The sequence below is a fragment of the Austrofundulus limnaeus genome, unplaced genomic scaffold (assembly GCF_001266775.1).
Source record: "Austrofundulus limnaeus strain Quisiro unplaced genomic scaffold, Austrofundulus_limnaeus-1.0 Scaffold282, whole genome shotgun sequence".
Taxonomy (NCBI): domain Eukaryota; kingdom Metazoa; phylum Chordata; class Actinopteri; order Cyprinodontiformes; family Rivulidae; genus Austrofundulus; species Austrofundulus limnaeus.
Window position 1 is genome coordinate 85,896 of NW_013952684.1, and position 12,463 is coordinate 98,358.

At 39.2% G+C, this 12,463-nt stretch overlaps 1 protein-coding gene across 1 annotated transcript in view; it reads right to left on the reverse strand.

Moving 5' to 3' along the window:
* cdh11 (cadherin 11, type 2, OB-cadherin (osteoblast)) overlaps positions 1–12,463 on the reverse strand; it is a 98,982-nt gene that overhangs the window by 55,054 nt on the left and 31,465 nt on the right. Inside the window, exons 2-4 of the mRNA XM_014021209.1 lie at positions 3,269–3,645; positions 2,090–2,229; positions 1,178–1,472 (exon numbers count right to left, since the gene is read on the reverse strand). Coding sequence (XP_013876663.1) covers positions 1,178–1,472; positions 2,090–2,229; positions 3,269–3,419 — 586 coding nt within the window. The 5' untranslated portion in view covers positions 3,420–3,645. The remainder of the gene's footprint in view (positions 1–1,177; positions 1,473–2,089; positions 2,230–3,268; positions 3,646–12,463) is intronic.

The window sequence follows — 12,463 nt, forward strand, 5'->3', positions numbered from 1 at the left end:
ATCAATCAATCAATCAATCAATCAATCAATCAATCAATCAATCAATCAATCAATCAATCAATCAATCAATCAATCAATCAATCAATCAATCAATCGAAAGTTCTCCCAGCAGTTTGAGATGAGGTGAAAAACTCGAAGCTGAGAACAAATTTGTGTAAATTTTGTCATGCAACTGTGACAATAGCCATGTTCCCATCCAATTGTTATGCAAATTTTGTGCCAAAGAGAAGAGAAAAAAGAAAGAAAGAAAGAAAGACAGAAAGGAATTCGTATTACGTGTGCTTCCATCTACTCTGGTTTTGGAGCGAATCGACCAGACTACACAAAGTGTATTATGTCAGATGTTGACATATGGCTGTAATAAACAGAAAGAAAAGGTTGCAAACTAGCATGGACCACACATCTCAGGATGGTGTAGAGAAGTTTTTAGGAATGTGTTGCCATCAGGAAACTTGTAATTATTCTGTCATTATTCTGTCGGAGTAGTTGAGTCCTCTGTAGCACCACTCACGTGTGGCGTACCTCAGGGCTCTCTGCTTGGCCCTCTTCAGTTTTCCATTTATTTACTCCCACTAGGATCTATTCTCCAGAAACATGGTGCCTCCTTCTATTATTATGCTGATGACACCCGTATTTATGTCCCACTGAAACAGGAAAGACAATTTTCTGTGAAACAACTTCTGGAATGTATTGTGGAAGTCAGAGCATGGAAGTCACTGAATTTTTTTCCGTTTGATCAACAAAAGAAAGAGTTCATGTTGTTTAAGTGCAGTGACAGCTCCAAAGTCCAAGCTGATCACCTTTATCACAATATCTGGGAAGCCGTTGACAGTGGGAACAGCTGATCAGTCATGTGAGATGAATTTTTACTGTCAGAACTTATTTGGCATCTCCCTTTTTGCGCATTCATTCTTTATCAGAAAATCCAAAAATACACCTCAAGCAAGCATAAAAACTTTTTTGCAAAATTAAGGAATTTTTTTTGAGTTTTGCTCTTTCCATTTAACTTTTCTAATGCGATACTTCAAAATGTGCATAAAAATGTTGATGGAAACACGACTAATGAGAGACAATTTTGTCAGGTCAGAAGGAGCATGTTGAGGCATTCAGGCATTTAATTAGTTTTCATAATCACCGAACCAGCCACTGTTTCCAGAACTCTTCTTTTATCACTCACCAACGTTGGACATCTCGGGCACCCTGGCGTGGTATGGACTATGCAGGAACTCTGGTGGATTATCGTTGATGTCTTGGACTTTCACTATAAACTCTGATGGAGGCTCCAGAGGTTCATGTGTGTCTCTTGCCACAGCCTGGGCTGTTAAAGTGTACTGGGCCTGCTCCTCACGGTCCAGGGTTTTCGTGGCGTGGATGTTGCCCGTTTTGTCGTCAATCACAAATATTGTTCCTGCACCTTCACCGGACAGGATGTACTTGATGTTACCATCCCCTTTGTCTACATCCGAATGGAGCTGAAGAGAGGAAATGAAAAGGAAACAGAACAGCTTAGGTTTGAATGACAAAACCAACATCAACACTTCATATCTGGCAGATCCACAGAAAGTCTAGGTGAACTGTAGACATACATGTAGAAGAGTTTCATTTTCACATCCACAAAAAAACATGTAAAGACTAAAACAGAAAGGTGATAATGTTCTATGACAATCAGGAAAATGCCAACAAGCAGGGCTTTTAGATTGTCAGTGAAAAATGAGGACTGTTCAACATTCAATTAAGCCCTTGTTCCTTCTTTCCACGACTTTGCCCATGAAATAAAATGCATTGTGGACATCATTTAGTCTTTGCAATGAAAACCGCTGCTCAGTTTGAGTGATGGTGTTGTTGTGCAGGAAAACCACCAATCATCCCCATGCGAATGTCAGCGTGACCCCAGTCTTTTTTCATCCTACTCTCACTCCTTGATAAATGAGAAAAGCTCATTTAAATCTTGTTGGGAGTTGGCTGTCACCCTGCACACTACTGTTACCACAGGGCATGGTGGCCATTCAGTGATTATTCAAGTTCTAATTGGTTTTGAAGAGAAGTGCAAAACACAACGGCTTCACGAACAAAAACTCTAAGACCTTACCCTGCCCACCAGAACTGGGTCAGGTCCAGTGTATTCCTCAATAACAAAGAACTGATTCCAGACCCATCCTCGTTTGGAGCGATGTAGAACCTGCCCTTCTTTCCCTGCCCTCTGCCTGTGTCTGTGCAGCGACACATGACCTGAGAGGACAGAAGAAAACAAACATTTCATTTAACATTACGGCTTTTTGCTTCAGAAATAAATGAATCAGTGCAGCAGATTTTATCCTTAGTAGATAAAAGTTAAAAGTGGGCAGTCACCTCGTGAGCAGAGTTCTGTTTTTGAATTCTGGGTCATGATTTAACTCCCAGCTGAGACGAAGTGGGTGGATTGTATGAACATTTCAGCAAATTGTGTTTTAGAAGCTCAGAGGGAGGCATTCAGTCTGTTTGTTGCAGTGCAAATGTTTTTATTTTTTGCCAAGAGGTGCAAGAAGAGTGGGACTTTTTCAAAACATTTTCTAAATATTTCAGAAAGTGTTTGAAATGAAGCAACTAATTGGAAATTAAAGGCCTGCGGAATGTCGCCCTTCATCTTTCAAGTCAGAGTTTTAAACTAAGATTGTCTCATTAAAAATCACACAGCTATGTGGTGCCAAGTGTAAAATGAAATGTTAAAAAATTTCACTAGCGTGTTTTTCATTATTTAGCTCACTTTTTGAATGTTAAAACTTTTTCACTAAAATCTTTGTTATTTAGCTCACCGTTCTTACATTTATCAAATTATTATATGTTAACTTTAAATGTTAAGACATATTTGAATATTAAATTCTAAATCTAAATGTAAAAGTTTAACCTTAAATGTTGAAGTTCACATTTTGGCATGGAATGCAGCTTTTGCTGTTGGTGCTTCCCTATAAGACATTTAACTTGTAGTTATGGCTGGTGTCTGAGGCACACTTCAAACTGCTGGACCACAGGTCCTATCAATATTGTTTTCAATGAACACATTTTGAATTTAGATTTTAAATACTATATTTAGCAATGTTAAACATGCTAGCAGTGATTAGCCAGCATGACATCATCATCCTACGACAAACATCAACAATAGCCACTGCTAACGCTGCTGGAAATTTAAATTGAGTGCAAATTGAAGCAGGGATATATAATCTATATAATAAATGAGGTCCACCTGAAGGGGTTAATGTGGTATGAAAAAGTATGTTGTGTTCAGTCCTACCTGGATGTCTGTGTCTGTGGCTCCTGTGATCCAGAGAAACGTGTTCTCTCCTTGTTCCTAATGCAACGCCGCACAGCACAGAAACTCCCAGAAACACCAAGAAGGCCCTCAGCAGGCCCAAACCCTGACGCCTCACTGCCAAAACTGCCATCCTGTCCCACCTGAGCGCCGGTGGACTTTACTCCGCCTTCCACTTCCTGGTTCCTCTCAGTGAAGCACTGCTCCCACTGAGGTGGGCTCTGGGTTTTCTTCCAAACAAAATATTTAGGGAACTTGTAGCTCGTCTGCTCTGTTGCAGAGACTCATTACAGAGGTCACTCTTCCTACTGTTTGCTCTTCTTTTTGTGTTTGGGGCTTCTGTTTCTTGGAGAAAGGGCCTACAGAGGAAGAGAAAAAGCAACTTCAATAACAGCCATTTCTTTTGCTGACAAAAATGATATGAAGTAAAACAAGCACTTAATTAAGCATATTCAGGGTACATAACACACGGCAGATCAATGAAAAATGATAAATGGAGTCTGACCTCAAATGGTTGTGTTAATTAATAAAACATACTAATTATACAGACAGCGTTGTCCGTAAACCCATTAGCTTCCATTCAATTAGATACAGAGGGGTTACAGATGGCTGATATGACAGCAGGTCACTGTCTGTTTACTGCTGCCGTTTACAATAAAAACAAGAGAAAAGGCAAAAACACTCCACTCATATCATGCTTTCATGACTTCCAGTTTAATCTGTTCAATTGCACAGGATCTATCGAAGGTGAAGAGTAGGCCTCTGGGACTGCGGTCCTAAGAGCTGAAGGTGGAAACTTGGACATAATCACACAGGGTGGCTTAAAAAAACCATCTAGAGAGAAGAACAAAGTCCACCCTTCAACTGATGATGTCATCATTCAGGAACTGACCACATCTGCTGAGACTGCTTATAGAAAAGTGTAGGACCAGCAACCAACCCCAAATTGTATGAACTCTGGGCTCTGCAAGTCTAATGGGAACAATGTGAACCCTCTCTGAACCACTGGGCTTAGCTCACAACAGAAGGAGCTGTAAATCCTGAGATCGAGCAGTTTCAACCAGTGACACTTGGACTGGAGCTGAGGAGACTGAGGGGGAGGAAACCATACAAGAGCCTTTCTGTGGGTCTTCAGTTTTTACAAAGAGGGTCCTGCTGGGGTCTACGAGCTGCAGGTCACTCACTCAAGTCAGTGATTCTACTCAGTTTTACTTTTTGTTTTTATTTTTCAGTTAAAAAATAAAATCAAATGTAAACCTGAAACTTTCACATCAAGTTTTACTTTTAGAAAAGGACATGAGAAACATGGACTAGGACAGACACTCTAGGACAGAGATATAGACGGGGACAGAGACATGGACTTGGGACAGAGACTGACTGGGATGGAGACATGAGCTAGGACAGACGGATAGGGACAGAGATGGACTGGGTCCGCGATATAAACTGAGGCAGAGACATGGACTAGGACAGAAATGGACAGGGACAGAGATATAGACTTGGACAGAGAAAGAGACAGGGACACATAAAGAGATGGGCAGAGATGGACAGGTATTGGGACAGAGACAGGGACATACACAGAAGGACTGAAAAAAGACAGGGACAGTTACTGGGACAGATAAAGAGACAGGGACAGAGACACACTAGGACAGAGATATAGACGGGAACAGAGACGTGGACTTGGACAGAGACATGGACTGGGACAGAGAAAGAGACGGGGACAGCGAGACAGACAGGGAAAGAGACAAACAAGGAGAGAGACAGGCACAAAGACAGGGACAGAGACAGGGACAGACAAGGAGAGAGACAGGGACAGAGAGCGCTTTGGGTTTACTGGAGATGTACGGTTCTGAGAAGTCCTAGAATCTGGTCCTGAACCAGTCTGATGAACTGTCAGGTCAGCTCGAGGCTCGTTAGCTGAGCAGCTGATGAAGTCGGTGAAATGAGGCTCAGATCCAACAGGAAGAGTCGGATCAATGACAGCTGAAGTCCAATGTTGATTTTGGTCAGTGATAAACACTGAAGATTTTTAAACCTCTGTTATTTATCAGCAGTGTGAATGGATAAATGAGGACACAGATTGTAGTGTGAAGCACTTTGAGTGTCCTGGTTGGACAGAAAGGCGCTGTAGAAGTACAGACCGTTTACCATCTATCAGACATCAAAACTTGATTCAAATGAAGTTAGGAGAGTTTATTAGGTACAATTAAAGACAGAGCATTCCCTAAAGAAACACACTCTGCCTGCAGTCTTTTTTGTTATTGTTAAAGTCTAAAATCCTTTTAGGATGAGAAACAATGGAGCTGCGGTGGCCATATTGAATAGGACTGATTGAGACTTCATCAGCTGTAAACGTATCTAAAATGAAAACTAAAGATCTTGTGCAGTTAGTAGCACTAAGTAAATACTACTTTTTAATTATTTAATTACTATGCAATTACTATTTTTAGTGAACAATGTGATTGCAATATTGATCAAAATCCACCCCCAATATTAAACAGCCTGAATGCCAACATGCTGGATGCAGACATACAGAATTACAACCAATCAAATGTTTGGATCATTTTTCAAAAGAAAGATTCAATAACAATTCTTTTAAGGCAGGTAAAAAAAATAACTTTTGCAATTAAAAATTTCAGATTTCTTATCATTTATTAATGGTACCATGACAAAATTCAAAATTATTTCTTTACTAAAACCTCTGTAACTTTGCTCCAGTTCATTTTAGCAGCATGAATCATTGCACAGGTAATGTCCACGTGTGGATTTATGGTTTCCAAGAGTTTTTAGCCTTTTTCATTATGATTTTAAATAGATTATATACTGTCTAATGCAAAAATTATTCAGGTGAGAGTGAAAAAAAAGTTCCATCCTTAATATTCCTAAAACTGCAGCAGCTGAAATCTACTAAAAGTTAGCTTTATTTTGATACTACGATTTTTAAGTGGATTTTATAAATTCTGAGATTCACTCATTTACATTTTGGCATGGTATTTTGAGCAAAAACATCAAGAAAACCCCTTGGGCATAAGAAGTTAAAATAAAAATGTTAAATATTAACAACACATTCTGTCTCCTGATGCAACTCAGTAATCCAGGTAAAAAATCAAAGGAAAAAAATTGTATAGGTCTTCTGGACGGGTTCTTCTYTAATGAAACGTTTCGTCTCTCCTCCAAGAGACTTCTTCAGTCTGAGAGTTTCAGGCAAAATTCAATTTTGCCTGAAACCTGAGACCTATACAATTTTTTTCCTTTAACACAATCTGTCTGCTTTTCAATTACTATTTCAAATATAATTTTCAACATTATAATGAAAGGTATTTTGCCATGCACATCTTTCTGATCTCTCAAGTTTTAGATTTGAAAATAAAGGAAAATTTAAAGTGCCCGGTGTGAGCCACATCCCAATAAAGCTCCAGTGTGCCTGACATTTTAAGACAGTGTACAAGAAATCTAAAATAGCCACTTGTGAACCACTTAAAAATTCAATTATGTGATCAGAATCTGATCTTTGTTGACACTGAAATGCTGTGGACATTCTTATAATCCTAAATGAAAACAGAAAAGGGAATTAAAGCACATTTATTTATTTATAAATTGGCGATATTTGAGATATTTACATGATGTATTTAGTTTTTGGCAAAAATGTCTTTGATTTTGCTACAACCATCCATCTCTCTGCTTTGTTGTTGTTTCGGGTTTGTTCCCTCTCTCAGCACGAAACTCGCAAGAATCACCCAGGAAACTACAGGTGGCAGTTCTCCTGAGGTTAATAGTGACAGAGTTTGTTCAGTCTGAAGCTAGCAGAGCAATGAACAAGTTTATGACAAAAAAAAGGCCAAATGAGCCGACCAGCAGCCCTGCTATGGAGGACACTGCTGCTGGCCAAGTAAAAACAGGAAGTTTGAGGGAGCAGACATTAAGTACGGCTTTACAGCTGTTCAATAGTGAATAAAAGTGAGAAAAAAACATTCTAAAAAGTTGATATTTCTTTACATTTATTGCTGTATTTTATTGTCAACTTGCAAGGGGGTCCCTGGCCAGAAGCTAAAGTTGTTGGAGGGATCTTGGCATGGAAAAGTTTGGGAATCCCGGTGCTAGTAAACCCCGTCAGTGTTAGTTAGATCCCTGTGACCTGCCGGGCCCACTTGAGAATGAGGAGAAATCTGTTTGAACATGAGGGAGTCCAGATGCACTCTAGCAGAGAAAATGAAACATGAGCTCTCAGATTAGAGTGCTTTACTGGGCTTGTCTCTCTAAGTTCATCATTAGCAGAACACAGTTAAACGTGTGCTACAAGCTGGAAATGACATAAGACACACATGATCATGCACACAAATCTGTAAAATCCAAATGCCTACAACTCCCAGTGTTTACTGTATTAGCTGTTCAAATAAACTCATATGGGTTGACTTTAAAGAAATCTGTTGGTTTCTCAGCTTTTCTGATTTTCTTTGCCCTTCTGTAACTTCCTCTTTCTCTGGAAGGCTCAAATTTTATGCACAAAACTGTATGTGTGTTTAAAATCTTCAGCAGATGAACATGTTCCCTCAGGGCTCCTTGGTTTCTGTTAACCATTCAGCAGACAGCTTTGAAGAATCAACAGTTACTCTCATACTGATGATCTCACATCTGATTATTGTTGGGAACTCTGATGGAAGTGTCTGTTTGTGCTGTCCGTCATTAATTTACAAACCAACAGAGACCAGACTGGAATAACCCTGATGACTGATCAGTCTGATCAAAGGAAAATACAAACATTGCTTTCATTGCTAACTTTGCCACATACTGTATATATTTCAGATGGGTTTTGTTGTATAAAATATAATTTAAAGCTATATTCCTCAAAGGACTTCCTATTGCCTTTCATCACAGTTTTAAATTAAAATCATTTCATGATGAGAAGAGACATAGCTGTTTTGGTCTGACTTGTAAATGACATTATGCACAATATTATGCAGGTTTTGCATGGTTTTATTTAAAGTATGTGTATTTAATTGTCTACCAAGCCCACGTTGTTTTCAGAACACATTTATTTAAACTTTGTTAATTGTCTGCTGTTCCAGGTACTGCAAACATTACACAACATAAAAAATGTAGAAATCATATAGGCTACTGTGGTGTTATTCTCTGTGCACAAAGCTGACACCTGCTGTGCAGAATCTGTTCACAGGCTTTCAAACTGTCTCATTGGTGTCATATTAAAGGTTAACGATGTTTAACTTGCAAATATAAAGGTTTGAAAATAAATTGCTTTTCTTGCTCCCTAATTCTCTGCTATGAGTTTCCCATTAATTGTCTGAAAACCTGTCATATGTGCCAAGTCAGACACACATCAATGCACACGCAGGAAAGAGCTTTAACGAAACATAAAAAGACGGATGCACAGAGTGAACTGTTGAGCGACCCCAGTGGGATTGAGAGTTTCATGGTGGGTGACTTGTTTGATGACACAGAAATGATTCCACCATTAAAATTCTGAACACTTGGTGACTGACTTCACTAAAGCTGGGGAGTTATAAATGTGACTTTTGGTTTCTGCCAACATACATTTAATCATTTTTCTGCAACTTGTAAATAAGAATTAATCAAATATTATAACATTTAGTTTAACTTAACTGTCTTTGTGTTGACAGATTTCTGACAATGTTAAAATTGTTACACTTGCAATCATAGTTCAAAGCTCAAATCTACATGAATAAATGTGGTTAGCTTTCTCCCTTTTTTTTACTCAAAAAAGGTCAAATTTAAACTGAAACTAGAAGAACTCGGAGAGTGTAAACCTCCGCCAAGTCCAATTTCCCCCATCCTGTAATAGAGTTAATGCACAAAAGCAGAGATGGAAACACATTTGCCAAATAAGTTCTGACGTAGCGAACATTTAAGCAGGCAGTATGCACAGAATTTCTTCCCGTGGGAAAAGGAAAAAGTCAGACTCGTCACCTGACGTTATTGTTTAACGCTTTTACATCGATGCTACGTGATTCAAAAGAGCAGAATTTTCATCGCATGTCTAATCACACAGACACACACGCGTCTTCCTATCTTTGTGAGGACCACACACAGCGGTCACAACCACACTCTGCGCATTCTTTTTTCCCCAAAGTTTGGCGAGAGGTGGATAGAGGGGCGCACAAAGAGCTCTCGACTTGATCTGGCCTCATTTAAATAATAAAAAAAAATGAACAAACAACCTCTCAGTCTGAAGTCCATCGCGTCACTCCTCTTCCGCAATCTTCATTGATCTGTTTACAAGCCTACCGACAAAGTGGTGTGTTTGAGGAAATGGGAAAAATAGGTTTCATGGCGCAGTCACGCACTTCCTGGTCACAAAACATTCTCTAAATGCGCACCAAATGTGTAACCATGCGCATATTATGGCAAGAATTATTCATCATTACATCTGGTTTTAACATTACTTTTATAAAGTTTGAAGTCCAAACACTGAAAGCTGTCACAGTTTTTTTCACAGAAGCCCTGTGAAAGCATCGCAGCTTTGCCATCTGAGAGGATTAAAAAAAATCCTGTATCCGCATCGTGATCCGGAATCTCACCAAAATTTAAAGGTGTGTTACTTGTGCCAGTATCCACATGTGATGTAAATGTCATGACAATCCGTCCACAAGTTTTTGAGTAATGTTGTCCACAGACAGGCCGACTGACAGACAGACCAACATACGCGACCGAATACATTACCTCTCGCTGTTGGCGGAGGTAATGAGCAACAAGTAAGACAGACATCAGCTGAAACAATGGGGGTGGAATAACAACAAGCTGTATGTGGAGACAAGATGCTGAAAAATGGATCTGAGAAAGTTCTGCAGTCCTGCACAGAACCAGTCTGAAACTCGTCCAGGTCACGGAAGAAAGTCCATGACGACAGAATGCTAAGCAGCCAGGACTCAGTGGTCCGGTCCACAGCATTTCTTTGTCCAACTCCTTAATGCTGAACCTGTTCAACGATCCTCTCTGCTAAAAACCTTCTGCAGTTCTTTTAAAACCAAACAACCCTAGACAGAAAGGGAATATTTTACATACAGTACACATTTACTGTAGTCACACTGCATGTTTTGGAGCAACTCTAAGCCTTGACGCAGCGACGCAGACTGAGGCAGAAACTGCTACAAAGAAACAGACAGCGATAATGACTCTCCAGGGCAAACATGCCTTTTGGCCAGACAACTTCCTCTGTCTGAACACATGACTCAAGAGTCCCATTTAAATAGAGAACTATGTTTGTATGAATGTGTGAGTACACACAATTCCCTCGGGTTTAAAGATATGCTGTGAATTTGAGTCAAATGCTCGTGAAAGATTACAGTGAGTCATTGGTCAGCATTAACCGGACACACATTGTATAGGAGTGTGTGCATGTTTAAGTGTGCGTTGTGAGCAGTGGGGTTTAAAAGAACCTGCCTGATGTGCTCCATCAGCTACTGGCTGATATGTGTAATTTGATTTATAGCCACAGCTGTGTGTGAAAGCATCTGAATGGAAAATGATGTCCTTAAACATACAGTTTCTGTCAATAAAAATACATTTTTTAAATAAAACAAGTCTCTGAAGGAAAAGTTTGTGCTATAAATGTTTGCATCCAAGATGAAAAAACAAACTGTACAGGATGTGACAGGTTGTAGAAAAACAACACGTAAAGGATTCGGTCCATATTTGCTTTTTGAAAGAATGAGAAATTTTCCTCTTTAGATATTTGCTGTTGAAAATTGGACTCAGATCTTTAATATTTGCCTGTGTATTTCTTTGCTTTGCACACAATCTGTTACAATGTGGAAGATATGACAGTCGGCAAACAGAAGCTCAAATGTGTTTCTGCAGTCATATTTATTTGGTGGCCAAATAAATGTAAACAGAAGACATCTTGTGTCCTGCATGCTTTATTTCTTTTCTTTTTCAGGTTATTTGTTGTTTTTGCTTTTGTCTGAGAAGCTGAAACAAGCACAAAAGCTTGGTTTTTTTTAATGCACTGGACTTAAATGTATTTCTGTGCATAAAGCTCCGAAGAAAATAGTTTTATATAAAATTCTTTTGATTAAGATTTGACCCAGCATTAGCAAACTTTAATATGAGGCAAATGTTAAATTTTGATGCTTAAAACAAACAAACAAAACAATCGATGTAACCAAAAGCAAAAACAAAACTTCCACAAATTTGTCTTCTCTCAACATTTTCAGGGTCAGTATCAGGTCAGAAGTGACCGAGAGTCCAAGGTTGTTTTCACACCAGATGGTTCAACAGACTTGGCTTGATTGGGGACCAAAATTGTAACATTTGTTTCCATTTTCAACTGGTGAGGTTCAAATTCGCACTGCATTTTGTCAAACAAACTAAAGCCTTTGAGCAACTTGTCCCCCAACTCGCCTGCAGTGGAGCTGCACTGGGCAGGAGCCATCAGGGAGCATCGCTGTGATGTCCACCTCATACAGACGTCCAGCGAGGTATTTACAAAATATGAGTAACTTTACTACTGTTATTACTCAGAATGTCCTGCATGTCCACTTCCTGCTTTTTGAGTGGTCTCTGGTCTGCTTGGCGTTAACACATGCAACCAAAGTGCACCAGAGTTCACTTCAACTGAACAGAAACCTAGGTTTATGGGCGGACCAGAGTTCACTTTTTTGATCTGCATCAGAGTTTGATTATGTGTTCACACCTCCCTGAATGAACTGAACTTTATGGACAAAAAACTAGAGTTTGATAAAGGCGGTCTAAGCAGGCCTAGTTGCACCCTGAGTAATTTTATTCCCATTTTTTTACTGTCTTTAAAATCTGAGAGACGTTTTTGTTTGTTTTCATTTAACAACAAGAACAAGCTGATCTGTTGAACAGGCTGATCTGTTGAACCTCTTCTTCTCAGTTGGGATCTATGTCTGGACTGGGCTTTCATTACTTTCTTCAGTGAAACAAACCTGCAACAGCAGCAATTAGAACAACTTTGGAAAATACTTAAAAAGTACCATATAATGTATAAATAGTCTAGTTTAAAAATAAAAATAACATAAAAATGGTAGCTCAGTTGGTTGTGGCAGCCATCTTGAACTCAGTCGGTTGTAGATGCCAATCCAATTATTACTTTCTGCAAGTGTACATTTTGTCATGTGGTTTGTGAGATATTTTGATAACATGCACACACACACACACACACACACACACACACACACACAC